At 37.9% G+C, this 18,741-nt stretch overlaps 1 protein-coding gene across 1 annotated transcript; it reads right to left on the bottom strand.

Annotated features, from left to right (window-relative positions):
* Positions 1–17,513: 17,513 nt before the first annotated feature.
* On the bottom strand, positions 17,514–17,954 carry LOC150033255 (uncharacterized). The gene has a single exon (XM_090306345.1). The coding sequence runs from the start codon at positions 17,952–17,954 to the stop codon at positions 17,514–17,516; it is 441 nt and encodes a 146-aa protein (XP_090162471.1).
* Between the last annotated feature and the right edge of the window lie 787 nt (positions 17,955–18,741).

The raw sequence follows: 18,741 nt of genomic DNA, 5'->3' as shown, positions 1-18,741 counted from the left end.
ATTAAATCTCTAACTGCTGAACTCGTGAACCCCTTCTCTAAAGAATGCCCTTGGAATTTATAGAGCATCCATGGTGAAAGGTGGCTTCTCTCTCCTGGTTGTACAGATGGGATAGCTTTAATTCCTGACTGATGCGTCGAATAATTGTCATCGATAAAGCTGAATGTACTTTGTGACCGTTATCGGCTGTCAACTTAATTTGGATTCGACTGTCATTAGCTTTCTGTCCCATCGCTCTTAATTGGCCTTTCACCCGGATGCGCCCACCATGTTGCGCTGACCAAGTTACGGCAATCTGATAACTTATAGAAATACAAGTTATTTATACTGTTTTATTTAGATATTATGGCTAAAGGGAAGAAAATTTGCGTCGATTATATGAAAATTGGCTAAGAAATGCAAGAATTATAAATTATCGTAAATACACCCACTGACACCATTGCGATGGTAGAAAAGAATGTTTCAATTCTGTTTTGCAGGAAATCAAGTCACTGCTTGCGTAAAGAAAATGAACAACGCATCTCCGTCGTATTGTGCCCATCAATCAATAATGAAGAGACGATCAACGCAATGACGGCGCATGCGACACTCATCCAGGGCTTAACTTCAACCGCATGCGGTAATAAAAAACAACACCGCATGCAAAAAAATGATCGAAGATGCAAAAGAGCAATGCAATTGCGGAGGATTCAGATGCGTGTACAGCTGACCATTGTGCATTTCTGACAGAATTGATTGCGTAACAGGAGGAATATTCACTCCACCATTTCAAGAACTGCCTTAACAATAAAGTGGGGTCCACACTGCAAAGAATCAAAGCTTAGCCTTAAATAGCCTCTGTCATTCTATTGCAAAATATACTTGATACGGGCATATTTTGATACTTGTATAGTGAGAGAGAGACTGGTCTGAAGAGCTGATCTGAGTAGATCCGGGAAGAATTAAGAGACAAGGCTGAGAGGTGAGTCTCAGAGCAAATCCTTTCAATCCCCACCGTTGAAGCTCTGTACCAAGGTCACTTCTACCAGATGAGCAAGCCTGAGAGGGAAGCTCTTCTTTTCATTCATTCATATGCCGGCAAACAAATCCACCATCCAGATCTATGTCAAGATATTGACACTCTTCTGTATTTGTTTCTATCTCTTTTCATCACTTGTACTCATCTTTTTAATCTCTATCATTCACACCATGTATCAGACGCTTAATCTTAGTATTAATTGTATTGATCATTTTCATCATCATCTCTCTGCCTATTTCCGTTCACCCACGATTCACTTTCTCCATGATGTTTTCTTAATCCCTTGGTAATTAGTAAGAATTGAGCAAGTAAATTAATCTGGGTTAAGGAAATAGTTATGTTTAGCTAAAGCATGCTAGACGACATCTTCACCTGTGAGAGCAGAAGTGAAGATGCCATTCTGCCTGTTGAGAGAAGGTTGGAAGAATGCGTTAACTAAAGCGAGAAGTACTTCTAGAGATGGAAGCAACCTTGCGTTCATTATGTTCATCCCTGTTTCACCACAGAGATGTGGGAACACGACCGATCACTGAGAGGTGTACACTAAGGGAAAGCGGAACCTTAGTATATCTTTAATGCAAATAACAGCTTACGATATTTGTACTAGTTATCCTTTCTATTTCTGATTCATACATAAAGACTTGCTATCGCATACCACGATCATTTGTATAAACTTCACATTCAGTCTCAAACTCAGTATCATGTATCATGTATCTTGTATCTTGTATCATAATAGTTTAGGACTTTACTTTTATCGCATTTTTATTTTATTATCGCAATTTATGTTTATCGCACTTTAATTTTCTGTACAAACACACAATCTTTATTAATTGTAAAAACAGGTCGCTTGTATCACGAACGTAACGCATTAACGAAAACAATCCCTGTGTTCGACCTCGGATTACTCTGAGAAACTTGCGTTGGAATTATACTTGGTTTCAGCGTAAGGAAACTTGTGACAACGCATAGCATACTACAAGCATCTCATTAATAATGAATATCTAGAAGTAGTATCGCATAAAGTGTGCATGAGCAATTACATAGCAGAACATACATTTTCCCGTTACAAGTTTATGGCAACATGAGCTTGTAGCGCATTATCATCCATGCACAGTACACCAATCAATTTCCAAGTCAACATGATCCTTCTCGAGCGAATGTTTGCAAGCACGATCAATGCAAAGCCTTGCGGTGAAGTTGTGCTCGACCAATGATTTCCTATGATCGCAATTCTTGCATTGCATTAATGCATATTCTGCACAAAAATACAAAAATCAACAGTTCTAATGCGTTAAATGCATGCGACCGCAATATTACGAAATTGATCCTTAATGGACACAAGTCAACATGTTTCATCAACGCAATCCAACATTGTTTAAGAACTTAGCACTATGATAACGTGCATTTCTGCCCATTATCACTATCTGAACCTCGTGTTGAAGCACCCTTACGATTGATCAAACACATACTCTAAGGACGCTTCGTCTTCATCACTGCTTTTGCTTTCTGTATTCTATGCAGTTGATTTTTTTTCTTTTCTTAGATTCTTATTTGTATTTATTTTTGCTTTGATTATTGTTTGTATTGCTCTTTAAAAATTCACTTATCTTGCATGTTTTTGAATGTCTGTTGAACCAACATGAGAAATCGTAAAGTAGATGCATTAGAATTAGGTTAACACATCGTCATGCATTATAAGATAAAAAGAGGTTGTTCGGGGGATGAAACACTCAAGTGTTTGGAAGCCTAAGACACATTTCTTCACATCTGCATTTAATGGGTAGCACAAACGTCCCATTCATCTGACACATTAACACTGTCCCCTCATCTCTCTCTTATGTTGGGCTATAAAAAGGGTTCAGAAACCCTTTTCCCCTCCTCTCCTTCTTCTTCCTTGAGCCTTCAATTTTAGAGAAACCGTTCAACCCTAGCTGCCCGACCAAGCAGCCACTCCGTTCGATCAAAGCTCCATTTATCTCTCCCACTCCCAATGTCGGGCACTTCGGATAGTCAAAATTTTTCCCTCAGCTTCACCGAAAACTCACTGATAAGCTCATTCTCCTCTTCATTTGTTTCTTTGTTCTCTACCTTTTCCCCTCCCCATGTGTCAAAGCCTTCTGTTCCAGCCAAACAACAAGGCAATTCGTCTTCCACTCTCGGAGACTGTCTCAACCTAAATCTTTCACAAAGTCTGCTCCTACAAAAATCAACACTCATGCTTCGTCATCTCCCAAAACCCTTCCAAAACCTCAAGCTTCCGCCAGACCAAAACCCTCTAGCCCAGCCTTCCAAAACCCAAACCCTCTACCCTAGCCAAGAAAACGCGGCAGTATGTGTTTCAACCCCCTGCCTCAACATCTGCCATGCGACCCTATTGTAAGACCCTAACACTAAATCTAAGGTGGAAGGTTATTTGGAGAAGGAAAAATCCTAAGTAACAAAGATATTGGAGCAAGATGAAATGGTGAAAGCATTAATACTAAGTTGTATGAAAATAAAAAGGATCAAAAGGTGGCCAACGCATGTGGAGGGCCTAAGCACATTGAATGCAAGGCCTAAGAGTGCGTTGGATGTAAGAAGGCATAAGCAGTGGTTGTGGGATTGCACACGTGAACAGCTAACGTAAGGCATGCACAAGGCATGCGGATGCAAGGGTAGGCAAGGACGCGGCTAAGGCATGGGCTTGAGGCATGCGTCGAACCGACATGCCAAGCGCCCCTGCCTATGCATCGAGCGAGCATGCCAAGTGCCCAGCCCATGCGTTGAGCCCAAACACCTAGCCTATGCGTCGAAACGCCCTATCGAGCGGCCAGCCTATGTGTCGAAGCGCACTACCGAGCGACCGTGCATCGAAACACCCTGTTGAGCGCCCATGCGACCGAGCAAGCATTGCGAGCGATGGACAGTGCCTATGCAGCATGCCCATGCGTCGGTGGCCAGTGCCTATGTTAAGCGCCATGCGCCCATACCGAGAAAGTCGTGCGGTCAAACCTAGTGAGCCATGCGTCAAAGACGAACGGCCACCCTATACATTGGTGATGGTTGGCTCATGCGATGGCTAAGTTGGATTGCGATGGTAGTGAATTGGCTTGCTATGCGTTATGGAAAAAAGGAAGGTTGATCGATGGGAAAAGAATCCCAAGAGGAGATGGCAATATTTAAGAGATACGTCCATAAGCCAACAAATTATATTGATAAACATTTTTAAGTATTAAGTGAATGAGGTGGCGAAAGGAGGTTCATACAAAGTAATCCTATCACTCTAAGTAGGAGGTGGAAGAAGGAGGTTACATGCAAAAATGGTCTTATCACCCTAAGCAAGAGGTGGATGAAGGAGGTTACATGCAAAATGAGAATTTTGGCTGAAAAATTAAGGTGAAAACAACTCAAGGCTTTGCTGGAATAAGCTAAGTGTTGGCAGCCTTAAAAAGGGACAAATGTGAGTTGAGTTGTCACAAGGGGGTGAGCTTGGGATGGCTATAAATAGAGGAGTTGGCGAGAACAATTCATTCATACCATCACCAAAATCCCAGTATTGAGAGCTTATTTAGAGTGTTAAGTGTGAGTATTAAGGCTGCCAAAATAATTATGGTCCGAAGGAGCTGAAGTTGTGTTGATGAAAATTTGAAGCTAGCCCAGACGCATACGCCCAGCCAGCCAACACATCCATCACACAGCGCACGCCTTGCGCCTTGCAATGCTGCATCCATCCATCGCAAAGCAGCGCGCCTCGCACCAACGCATCGACCACGCATGCCAGCCCAACGCAGCAACCCACCATGCGATGCAGCATGCACACTCTGCACACGGTCAAACGCCCAACTGCCTGCCAGACTCCTTGCACTCACACGGTTAAAATAACCTCTAAAGGGGTTGATTTTAAGATTTTGGCTGAGTTTGGAGTGGGGTAAGCTGGTACTTTTATTATATAAAGGTATTTTGGCTATTTTAGCATTATTTATTGATATAACAAGTATTAATTGAGGAATTTTCATTGATATGGAGGAAATCTCAGGAACGTACTCTCAAAGTAGTTTCAATAGAAAACCTTGGTTACGATGAGTGGTTATTTAGCTTTATGCATAGCTATATGAATAAATGCATAGGTAAGTACAAGATGCATGGTTATGATATTTTGCTTGCCATGATATTGTCCGTGAAATTTCTATGGAAACTAAGATTATACCCGAAATACATAGTTAGCATGCTTAAAAGTGGTACTTGGCGGGAAAATATAGTCGGCTTTGGTCGGTAGGAAATGATAGTCGGTGACGACCGGTGGGAAATATAGTCAAGATACCTAAACATGAATAGCGGGAAATAATTGTCGATGTGCACATTGGCAGGAAAGCGGGATATAGGAAGGTTTCCATGAAAAGTTGTTATGATTGTTAATATATGCATGATGTGAACATGCCAAGTATAGCATGTGATTGGAGGATAATGATTGAATAGGATTACACATGATCATGTATAAATTCATAATGAAATGGTGATTATGTGATTGACTTCCCAAAAATATATTTAAAGCTGTTGTTATTTTAAAAGATACCACTCACTAGGCTTATTAGCTCACGCTTTTCCAAATGATTTCTTCTACCCCCCACCCCCACCCCAGGTTGCAAAGTGGAGTGTTCAAAGAGGAGTCTACAACCACCGAAACACCAGGACTTAGTAATTTCTTAGGGCACGGCTCGGATCATGTAATAGAAAAGTATAGGAAAAATTTAGCTACATGTATGAAATTTAGATGGTTATTGTAAACATGTTAAGGCTTTTAATAGATAAAGGGGGAAATGTTAAATTAAAATTTTGTTATAGAATGATACTAGTATGTCTTCATGCTCTCTTCCAAGTCTTGGGCTAAGGTTAGGGAGAGGGTGTGACACCTATAGAAAACCTGCCCTACTACCAACCATTTAAACCATCACCCCTCTGATTTTAATGCATGATCAAATCCCTGAGCATCTCCGCACTCTCCATCATTAGCCATCTGTCCATAGGCTCCCCTCTCAATTCAACCTTTAGCCATAATTTTTCCTTCTAAAGGGGGCCAAACAAGCCAAACCACCTAACCTTTATCATCCATCATTGTATCCTCACCTAGTTCGCCGCATACCACCTGAACCTACTAGTAACCCACCAAGCTTTGATCGTCCTGCATCAGAGAAAAACCTAACCGACCCTACAAAACTAGCTCGTCAAGATGAGCAAGAGGTCTTCAGACCTATCTTAGCCACTTTAGACCAAAGGCAAATGGATGAAATAGAAAAAATGATGCGTTCAGACCCAACCAACACAGCAATCGAGGTGATGGATGAGGCTGAGGCTGATCGTTATGCAATTATGCTTGAAGAAGAATTGAAAGAAGAAGAAAATGAGGAAAGAGCGAGAGAAGCAAGCCCTGATGCATCCCATCCATGACAATCTGATGCGAATGATGGGCCATCAAGAAGAAAAAGAAGATTAATTATGGATGAAGATGATGAGGATGATGAGGATAAAGAGCATACTGCACTTGGCCTTATACGTGCAACGCATGAACATAGCTATGACTCAAGCACGATGGAAGCAGGCTCAAAAAATACAGATTTGTGCGTCAAGAGTAGTGGAAAACAACAAAAAGAATTAGAAGAAGAAGTCGGGAGCTAGCTGGTGAGGCTAAGTGTTATGAAGCTGAAAAAGTCAAGGTGACAGTTGCGTCACCAAGGCATGTTAAGGGAAGGAAGCGCCAATTCAACAATATATTGACAGAGAAAAGATTCTCCCTAAAGCGTAGTCCATTGCCCATATATAACAGATACAGTCGACGGAATGGGTTGGCGTTAGCTCTGTATTGGTCCCACAAGAATCTTGCCTAACCTTGTCCGCCGCTTCTATGAAAGTGAGTTTGATGAGAAGAAGGATGCGACTCTTGTAGACAACACCTTAATGCGCCTCTCTTCCAGGAAGGTGAATGAGGTGCTCAACGCAAATAATAATCCGAACGTAGAAGGAAATTACATCCTGGAACAGTCAACTCCAGATCATTTAGAAGATGCATTAAGAACAGTGGCAAAGCCTGGAAGTTTATTGACTATAGAAAATGTTTATCATTTTACAAACGGCGAGTTTTAGGACATAAAACCCAACAATACTCCCACTTGGACTAAAACACCAGTGGATCAATATATACAAATATATACAATGTTGAGTTTACACGGAGAGAAAAAAACATACAAATACAATAAACTAGGGCATTTCAATACCCATAAATTTTCCCACTTGCCCTAGTGATGAAAAACTCATAGACCTAGTCCTACTAGGTGACCCTCGAACACTTTAGCCGAGAGGGCCTTTGTAAACAAATCAACTAAGTTGTCTTGTGAAGCTATCTGGGTGACAATTACATCTCCTCTATGTATAATCTCCCTGATGAGATGGTACTTCCGCTGGATATGCTTTCCTCTTTTATGGCCTCGTGGTTCCTATGATTTTGCAACTGCCTCACTGTTGTCACAATAAAGAGTGACAGGCAGGTGCATATTAGAAACTACTTCCAGATCTGTCAAGAACTTTCTGAACTATAATGCTTCTTTTGCTGCTTCTTTTACTGCTTCACTTGCATCTACATACTTAGCTTCCATTGTGGAGTTAACAATACAACTCTGCTTGATGCTTCTTCATACATCTGCTCCTCCATTCAGAGTGAATACTGACCTCGAATTTGATTTCCTAGAATCAATATTGATTTATAAGTCAGAATGAGTGTATCCAGTAAGGATCAAATCCTTAGCACCATACACAAGCATATAATATCTCGATCTCCGAAGATACTTAAGAATGTTCTTAATAGCAGTCCAATGATCATATTCAGGATTGGACTAAAATCTGCTGATTATTCCTACGACATAGCATATATAGGGACAAGTACACAACATTGCATACATTAAAGTCCCATTGCTGATGCATATGAAATTTGATTCATGTCCTCAACCCCTTGAGGTGCCTAAGGTCTTTATTCCTTAGACAGGTCAATGTCATGTCTGAAAGGTAACAATCCTTTCTTTGAATTTTGCATGTTATACCTAGACAACATCTTCTCTATATAAGATGCTTGAGATAATGCTAATGTTCTGTTCTTGCGATTTCGAACTATTTGAATCCCTAGAACATACTGTGCTTCTCCCAAATCTTTCATTTGGAATTGCGAAGCCAGCCAGCTAGAAATCCTACTTCATTCCTAACGAGTAGAATATCATCAACATACAACACCAGAAAAGCGACAATTTTGTTAATGATTTTCCTGTATACACAGGGTTCGTCAACATTTTATTCAAAGCCATAGGATTTGATTGCAGTGTCAAATCTCATATTCCAGGATCTAAATGCTTGTTTCAACCCATAAATGGATCGATTAGGTTTGCAAACCTTTTGCTCTTGATCCTGTTGTATAAACCCTTCTGGTTGAGACATATAGATACTCTTTTCATGATAGTCATTCAAAAAAGTTGTCTTGACATCCATTTGCCGTATTTTATAACCATAAAATGTAGCTATGGACAAGAGTATTCTAACTGACTTTATCATGGCAACCGGAGAAAAAGTTTCTTCGTAGTCTACCCCCACTCTCTGGATAAACCCTTTTGCCACAAGTGTTGCTTTGTAAGTCTGTACCTTATCAGCTTGGTCTCGTTTTCTCTTGTAGATCCATTTGCAACCAATGGGTTTTACCCCTTCAAGTTGATCAACATGATCCCAGACAGAATCAAAATACATAGATTCCATTTCAAGGTCCATGGCTTTAATCCATTTGTTTTTATCCACATCATCCATTCCTTGGTTGAAAGACAATGGTTCCTCTAAGCCATCATCTGGTATGATGACTTGAGCTTCAATCAAACCCATGTACTGGTCAGGCTGTTGCACACCTCTCCCACTATGATGAACAATTCTTAACTCTAGAGAAGGATGTGAAGTACCAATTTCATCAACAACTCTTGTTGATGGACTTGCTCTATCTGACTCTTGTTGATACATTTATCACTTCTCTGGACATTTCTTCTATTTCTAGATTACTACAAGGTTGGTGATTCTTCATATGGTCTTCCTCTAGGAAGGTTTCATTTGTCGATAAAAATACCTTGTCTTCCTGAGGATCGTAAAAGAAACCACCTTTTGTTTCTTTCAGGTAGCCTACAAATAAACATACTTTTGAACAGCGTTCCAACTTTTTAGGATGTTGCACCAACACTTGTGCTGGGCAACCCCAAATTTTGATGTGACGTAAATTTCCTTTACATCCTCTCCAGAGCTCGTTAGGTGTTTCAGAAATACTTTTCGAGGGAATCGTGCTCAAAATATACACTGCAATTCCAACTACTTATCCCCAAAAAGAATTTGGTAACTGAGTGTAACTCATCATGGAACAAACCATGTCCAACAAAGTTCTGTTTCTCCTTGAGACTGGATTCCATGTGCTATCAAATAGTTCTGGAATTCTTAGTTCATATACTCACCACCTCGATCTGATTGAAGTGTTTTAATCTTTTTACCTAATTGGTTTTCAACCTCAGCCTTATACTCTTTGAACTTTTCAAAAGTTTCAAACTTTTGGTGCATTAGGTAAATATGCCCATACCTGGAATAATCATCTATAAAGTTGTCGAAATATTCATACCCTTCCCTAGCTCTAACATTTAGAAGGCCACAAAGGTCTAAGTGTATCAGTTCTAAGGGTTCTTTGACTCTTAGACCTTTTCCAGAAAAAGATCTTTTTGTCAGTTTACCCTCAAGGCAAGATTCATAAGGTGTTAACGAACTGTCTGCTAACTTATTTAGATGACCATTGTTGAAAGCTAAAGATGAGTCATTAAGATATGCTATACAATGCACGCAAGACACAAGTCCAATGATATACAATGATGACCTGACTTGATTCAACTTATGCGATACTACTTCTAGAGATGCGTTATTAATGAATGTTCTTGTAGTATGTTGTGCGTTGTCACAAGTTTCCTTGCATTGGAACCAAGTATAACTCCACCGCAAGTTTCTCAGTGTGATCTGAGGTCGAACACAGGGACTGTTTGAGGTTATTGCATTATGTTTGTGATACATGCGACCAGGTTTTTCAATTTTATAAGAGAATTGTGTGTAGAAGTATTAAAAAAGTGAAAAAGTAAAGTAAAGCAATAAAGATGCGATAATAAAGTAAAGTGCAATAAAATAAACCTAAGCTAAGATGATACAGGATACAGATTTCATGATACAAGATACCGAGGTTGATCGACTGTCGCATTGTGCTATCATTGTGTTGATCATCTCTTCATTGTTGATTGACGGGCACAATGTGACAGAGATGCGTTGTTCAGTTTCTCGTTGAGACTTGATCGCAAGCGGTGACTTGGTTTCCTGTAAAACAGAGTAGAAATATTCTTTTCCACCATTCTGATGATGTTAAGGGGTGTATTTGCGATAAGTTATAATTATTGTATTTCTAAGCTAATTTTCATACAATCGGATAGTGCCATCACATAGCAAGTCAACGCAACTTCAGCTCGCGCCGCAGCTAACGATTATGTAGTGGCATCGTATAGCACTTTCAACACATCGTTTAGCTCCCACACAAAGCTACACAATCGCATAGTGCTATTGTATAACATTTCAACGCATTGTTTAGCTCCCATAAGTACACGATCGTCTAGCTCACAACATCACAACGACCAGTGCCCGTAGCTACACAATCGTCTAGCTTTTCTTCCCATCATTTAGAGCCTGGAGCTAGACAATTGTCTAGCATTTAAATCTCAATGATGATATTTGAGCAGAAGCTGAAAAACTGGAATCTACAGCTCGGCCTTCTTCACTTGTTTCTTCAATTACAACTTAATTTGAACTCTAATGACTCCAAATAAATTACAGACTCTTGAGAACACATATAAGCTCATCAAACAAGAGCCAGTTACAAATTTAATCAGGAAATCAAGAGAAATTAAATGCCAAAACTCAAAAAACCATATCAGGGTTGATACATCAACTCAATAGGAATTTAGGGGCATTGGTCGTGTCTTGTGAATTTAATTAATCTTTTGTAAGAATTAATTTTGTATATGGCATATGTGTAAGATTGTATTAGCAAGCAACGGAAGCAACGAGAATCATTAAGCACTCTAATTCATTAATTTTCGCAGAATATAAAGCATGCTCTTGCAAAACAAGTGGGTTTCAAGACATACCTTTGTAGAACTTCTTCAAAGCTCAATTTCCAGCTGCAAACTTCTTCAAATGTTAGACCATCTCAAGATCTTCCTCACTATTCTCTTGGTGCTCTAGATTGAGTTTTGGGACTCAAAACAAGTTTAAATTAAGGGAATTTTTAGAAGAGCTCACAACAGCAATCCAGTTGAAGAACACCTTCTTCACCACTAATTTTTCAGCAAAAATTCTATCTATTGCATGCCTCAAATTCACTCCAATCTTCTCAATATATTGCAAACTATCATGCAATGAAGATGGCTGCATGAGATACAGGTCATGCTTGGAGTAATTGAAGCTTACACAGATGGGTTTTGTGTGATCAACTTAAAAGGTGATAATGGAATAAACCAAAATTCCATTTATGTGTGTTTCCATCTTTTTCAACATTTCCAAATTGATTTCAAAAATCAATTTCATTTATAAAATTGGAAAAATTATTAATTTTACAAAATTAATTTCATAAATTAATTTTTCTAATAAAATTAATAAATAATTATTTAAACAATTTAAATAATTCTAATTAATTTAATAACAAATATTAAATTAATTTTTACACTAATCCATCTTCATATATTTAAATCATATTTACATATTAATTCTCCTATTTCGTTTAATTCTTAAAATTAAACATGTAATTATATCTCATATAATTACTAATTCCCTTAATTCTAATTTGAACATTTCAAATTAACATATTGCACTATTCTAAAGCTAATCCATTTACGAACTTGTAGGGGGACCTCACGGACCTACAAATCATGGGCTCCAACAATCCGAGATTAATCGGCTAAACTCATTACACCAAATTAACCCTCATTCATTAACTAATGGGTCACTCCTCTAAAGCCCATAGTTGCACTCCTCTTACTGTAGATATATATTGTCCACATGATTTAACAATAATTAGTAAGTCGACCCTTCACAGGTTGTTCGTAATAATAGTTTGGTCAAATATCTATTTTACCCCGAGATTACTTCTTGTTCCTTAAGTTCCTACTGATCCTCTAATGAACAACTGGTTTGGGATCCAGTCACTAAATCAAAACTCTCTCAGCCCAGTGAGAGGGTGGGGCCCCTTGTTCAAGACTTGGATTCAGTATTTGAGAGAACAACCTTTCTCCTATCCTTAAATCGGGTACGTGTGAATTCAATCTTGCACCGTATGTCCCCAGTTATCTATTCAATCTTATCCTTGAAATGGGAGGCTTATTGAGCTAGCACTGTTAAGTCAGCCCTCACCTATGCAAATCTAAGGATAATCCTATATAAACAATAGTTCATAGTTAGCTTAGGATTATGATCGAGTTACCTAGGTCATCCAAGTGAAATAGTCAATCTTATGGAGTTAACAGTGTTATAAAGTAAAAGTGACTTATTTCTTGGTCCCATCTTATGCAAACGCATTGCATAGGATGCCCCCACTACTCATGTCATAACATGTATAAATTAGGATCACTTCGTTTGTAGCACTTTACAACTTTTTGTAATAACTACATAGTAGGCCGCATCCCATAGTCTTACTAGAATAAGACAACCTTATTCATATACTGTAGATCATTTTGACTATTTACTCGTACCTGATCTACTTTTATATCTCTACATAAAGTTAAAGTACTCATGTAATAGTCATTGATCTTAGTTTATTGGATTTAGACTTACATGTACACAATTTATAAGATTAATAATAAGTTTATTGACTAAAGAAAATGTTTATCATTTTACAAACTACAAATTTTAGGACATAAAACCCAACAATATGTGATTCCAATGCCTTCTCTTTTAAGTATTGTATGAAACATTTTCATTTTCATCCTTGCGTTTGTCTTGGATACGTCTTTCTTGATTCCTTGATTGTCTTCTTATCTTATGCTCTAAATTGATACCTTGATGATATTATTAATGTAAAACTTATAAGTCTAGAGTTAGGTGTTAGAAAAATAAAGTTTGGAACTTTTCTAAAAAAAAATCAAGCATATGTTCTATCTCCGATGCATGTAAGCCTCAATTCAAACCTCCTGTTTAAAATCTCAAAACTTTTTTTTAATTCTCCTTCAGCAATGATGACCTTGCTAATCTCCGAAATTTGGAGGTGGGGGAGGTCCGAGTTGATGCGTTTCCATCCAAAAAAACAAAAAAAGGAAATATATATATATATATATATATATATATTATTGGACATTATAAGAAAACTCCTCTGTCAACAATTTAGAAAAGAAAACTTCGAGTTGACAAGAGTTAAGACTGAGAATGACACTTAGTCGTAGTTCGATGCTCGATGATACCTGTGGGGGCAAACCAAAACGAAGTTAAGTATCCAAGACCAACACATTGCAACTCCACTATCTATGCTTAAGAAAAATTCAATCATCTTGAAACACATAAATGCTCAGATATGAGTTCATTTGTGATTAGAACTCACCCGTAGTTGGATGCTCGCATGACACCTGTAAGGGCAAGCCAAAACCAAGGTGGGTCACTTGAATCAATGCATGGGTAGTCCTGAAAAACAGCTCAAAAATTCTTTTTAAAAATCTTTTCTTTTACAAGAGTAGCATCTAATGCATTACTGGTTTAGAAAGATGAGAATTTTTTGGGAAACAAAAGGAGTTACTGACAAAAGGCTTGTTGCATATGAGATAAGACACATTCTTTCTTCTTTTTTTTTTCAGATAAGGAAAAAACCTATTTTTTTTTTCAAATGCCAACCTTAGAATACTTATAAGTTAGCATGATGAGAGGTGAAGCTAGCGCATTAAGATGATGAAGATATGATAAGGTATTATTTTTTGAATACTCGAAGACGCGCATTTGGGTGTGTGATAACTTGTATGAATACAAGTTATTGTTTCTCAAAAGTTTGAAAAATTAGTAGTCTTAATGATAAAAACACATTTTTCTTAAAGGAAAATGCATGGAATTCCTCAAACACTACTAGCCTTTACAAAAACATACTTTTTGATATAATTGCTTCACTAACGCATCATATCACAGGATTTCAAGAAAATTCGCTAAGTGTCACAGTCTAAGCTAATGCAAAGACATGCGTCCAAAGTTGGCCAACACAGAAAAGATACATTGGTTCGTGCTGTTTCTATCAAATCCACAACTTGCAAGTATGGGTAGTTGACTGTCGCCGTCTGAAAAGCAACTGAACTGGAAGGCGATGGACAAGGGCATGGAAATTAATGCTGTCATATCACAAGTTTGTGATCCGTTTGGGGAAAACGTGAAGAAAAAGGTCTTCAAAGGTGAGGTTTCTTGAAACCCTTTTCCTTTAAAGCATGTTGTAATTTAGTTGTACATGCATATCTTGTTGTTTGTTTACAGTAAACTTTATATTCAATGAATTATGGAATTTAGTCGATCTTCTTCTGCTCAAGGTTCTCTCATTAGAGTTCCTTCAACTGGTATCAGAGCCAGGTTGTAGATTTTTTATTCCAAATTCCATTCTTGTATGGAATCATTTTACAATAATGGTGGGTTTTATAATATCCATTCTATTTATGCGATGAATGGTTGTGGATGTTCTGTTGATGGATGTTTTCGGATAGAACACTCTATTTAGGGCTTTCTTTAATTTACAATTTTTGGTGTGTAAAGGCCCCTGCGTTTTTGGGCATTAATATTGTAATCGAGTCTATAATTTGTAAATTCAAGTCACTCGTGTTGTTTTGATGGAGACGATGAAACAGGGGTTGTAGATCATGTATCTATAGCTAAGCGATCGTGTAGTCTTGGTATGTGCAGGTAGCTTTTACTACATGATCGTGTAGCATTTGTTAAAAGATCGCATAGTTAATGCTATGCGATCATGCAGAGTTTGCTACACGATCATGTGGCATTTTCTACAAGATCTCATAGTCGCTTGCTGAACGATCACGCGGGTCTTTAGATGCTCAACACATGGTTGCTAGCTATGCGATCTCATAGTCTTTCATGCCCATCGTATAAATGCTCGTCGCATAGTTCGTTTGCTACATGATCAGCTGCAAGGTGGTTCTTTGAAGGGCGGTTGAGTTCGAGCAGTTCAAGGCCCGACTCACCTATTTCGAATCGATTGACTCAAATTTTGTAATAGGTAGCCTTTTGTTTTTTCTTTTTAGAGGTCCTATTTCAGTCCATCAACTTTTAAAGTAAATATACATGCGATGTATGTTTTATATTATATGTCATAATGTATGTCATATAGCTTTAAAACCTACCATAAGTTATGCCTTTATATTCGTGCATCATTTTATATTATAAGTGTTATAATATATGAGAATATACATGATTTAAATTACACAAAGCATGCTCTTGCATCATATAGTATAAATGTTATAGTATATGTATGCATGCATTATAGCATATCCATGCACAATATATATTGTAAGTGTTCTAATATATGGTTGAATGGATGTATGGAATGTATACTATAGTTGGATTCATTACTTAGTTATATGGTTGTTATATATTAGTAATGAATGAATACTGGATGAAGCACGACTTTACCTTAGGTTAATTTATAAATGTTTGTCTAGCATGCAATGGTTGCTTTTTAATTGTTTCATTTATTTATAATTGTTATAACTAAATGAAATTAGAATTAAAATCAATAATAAAGAGTTGCATGCAAATCTTAGGCTATAATCATTTTTTAAAAAATTGTTTTAAAATATCATTGAGATAGACCTAAGATCACATTTCTAATCAGATTAGAAATATAAGTTTAATCTTTTAAATTGGTTTAATGTAATTAATTTGATTCCTAATAAAAGATTAAATATATAACAAATGTACCTATAAGAGACCTTTTGTTTAAGGCGGGTTCTGGCTAGGCTAGTGTACTTAAGTCGATGGAAGCATCACACCCCTACCTGGGAACTTACCTGGAAAGGTGAATTAAATATATTTTTTACATGCATGCAAGTTTGATCAATGTCTATTAAAGAGTTTAATGAGACTTCGATTAAAATTGTTTAATCATCAAAGATAAGAGTTGTTTTTGAACAAATTAAACAAACACTTAGATAAAATCAGTAGTCGGATTTTTCTAAGTTAATTAATCCTAGGTATAACACTCAATGGAAGGAAAATGTGGTAGATACTTCATTCAAATCCTATACACCAAAATTTCATTAAGTCTTATTCAAGTCTCCTCTTAAAATATTTCTAAGACCTAGGGACCGCAAGGTTAACCTTCGAAAGGACTTTACTAAATTCTGGGACATCGCGTGATTTATTTAAAAAAGAAAACAAATGATTTTATCCTTGCATATTTCTTGACATTATAATTTTTTCTGACCTTGCACTGATCCAAGTGTCTTGCCTTCGTTTTGGCTTGCCCCCACGTGTGTCATGCGGACATCCAACTACGAGCAATGCGCTCTTTCTCAGACTAAACTCATACATACTTGGCAGCGGAGTTACGATCATTTATTTATGCATTGATCTTGGAGACTTACTTTCATTTGGCTTGCCCCCATGTGTGTCATGCGAACATCCAAACTATGGGTAAGTGCCTTTCACAACTTAACTCTTATCAACATGGGTTTCCCTATTGCGTGGATAGCAGAGTTGTTATTCAAAATTTTCCCTTTTTTTTCACAATAGCAAGGTCGAAAATAAATACCTCACCCCCAAATTTAAACTACGGCAATGTCCTCATTGTCAGAAGATTGAAAGAAGTCATGCGATGTTCTCAGAAAGCTTCGTAAAGAGAGTTTGAAAGAAAGCTAGCAGACCCCTAACTTCTAGAAATATTTCATGAGGTTACTATCTTAAGATTAAGTTGACTCTAGTATATTCGAAAGGAATAGAAGTAAATTTATCCATGTCAAATGATTGCGGTAATCAAAGAGGATGTGGTGATAAAACATTTAAAAGTAAAATGCGATGCGATAGTGCAAAATTTGAAATAAAGTGAAGGAAGAATACAACCCCCAAATTTGCGTTGTCGCCCGAATTGTATATTGATGTATCCTTCTTTGCGGCGATATATCTTCTTTGGATTGTGGTGACGGAGTAAGATAATTTGCTTCTTCGTGTAACACCGCAATCCTGTGCCTCAATCGTTGTAAGAAAAATAGTGAGAAGGTCAAATAATTTTAAACAAAACAACATTTTTTTAAAGCAATAATAGATAAAGAGCTGCAGAGATATAGTGGAATGGAAATTCAGAGTAGTAGAGAAAAGTTTGAATATATCATGATTCCGAAACTTGCGTCCTTGATGAATTTTGATCGTCTGATAACGCAGGGACCACATACTTCTTTCTTTATTCAAAGTTTCTCAGTTCCATGGAGTCAACTTGGCGATGCCAGCCTTCTCCGTGATATGCTTTTACTCGGTGTCCATTAACTTTAAACGTACGGCTCCCGTCTTTGATAATCAGCTCCACTGCACCATGTTGGAATATTTCTTTAATGATGAAGGATTCGGACCAGCGCGATTTTAACTTGCCAGGAAAGAGCCGTAGTCGTGAATTGAAGAGCAAGACCCTTTGTCCCACATGGAGATTTTTATCGCATATATGTTTGTCGGGCCAGCCCTTTGCGCGCTCCTTGTAGATCTTTACATTTTCATATGCGCTCATTCTCCATTCCTTCAACTCGACCAGTTGAAGTTTTCGTGCTTCTTCTACATTCTCCAAGTCAAAGTTTAGCTTCTTCACTACCCACATTGATTTGTATTCCAGCGCTCCAGAGGCAAATGACATGCCTTACCAAATAGCACACATAGGGGGACATACCTATGGGTGTTTCAAATGTAGTCTGATATGCCTACAACGCATCGTTGAGCTTTGTTGCCCAATCCTTCAGAAAAGGCTTTACTACCTTCTCAAATATCAGCTTGATTTCGCGAGTGGACACCTTGGCTTGACCATTCATCTACGAATGGTATGTGGTGGCCACCTTGTGGATAATGTTATATTTGCGCAGTAACACCTTGACAGTGTGATTGACAAAGTGAGACCCCTCATCACTTATTATGGCACGTGGAGTGCCAAAACGCGTGAAAATGTTTTTCTTCAAGAACTGAGAGACTACCACCATATTGCTTGCGGCGCATGCCACTGCCTCTACCCACTTGGATACATAGTTGACAGCTAGCAAAATATAATTTTTACCATTCGAGGAGGGGAATGGTCCCATGAAGTCGATACCCCATACGTCGAACAACTCAGGCTCCAAGATGATGTTTATCGGCATTGCATGTTTTCATGAAATGTATCTGTGCGTTGGTGATAACGATCAGAAATGCACGTTATCATAATGCTAAGTTATTAAACAATGATGGATTGTGTTGATGAAATATGTTAAATTGCATCCATTAAGTATAAATTCTATAATATTGCGGTCGCATGCATCCAATGCATTAGAACAATTGATCTTTATATTTTTGTGCAGAATATGCGTTAACGCAATACAGAGATTGCGATCATAGGAATACATTGGTCAAGCGCAACTTCACCGCAAGGCTTTGCGTTAATATTGCTCGCAAAC

Source organism: Benincasa hispida, chromosome 10, assembly GCF_027475165.1.
Source record: "Benincasa hispida cultivar pf3 chromosome 10, pf3_genome.v1.1, whole genome shotgun sequence".
Lineage (NCBI taxonomy): Eukaryota > Viridiplantae > Streptophyta > Magnoliopsida > Cucurbitales > Cucurbitaceae > Benincasa > Benincasa hispida.
This window is presented reverse-complemented; position numbering and strand designations above follow the sequence as displayed.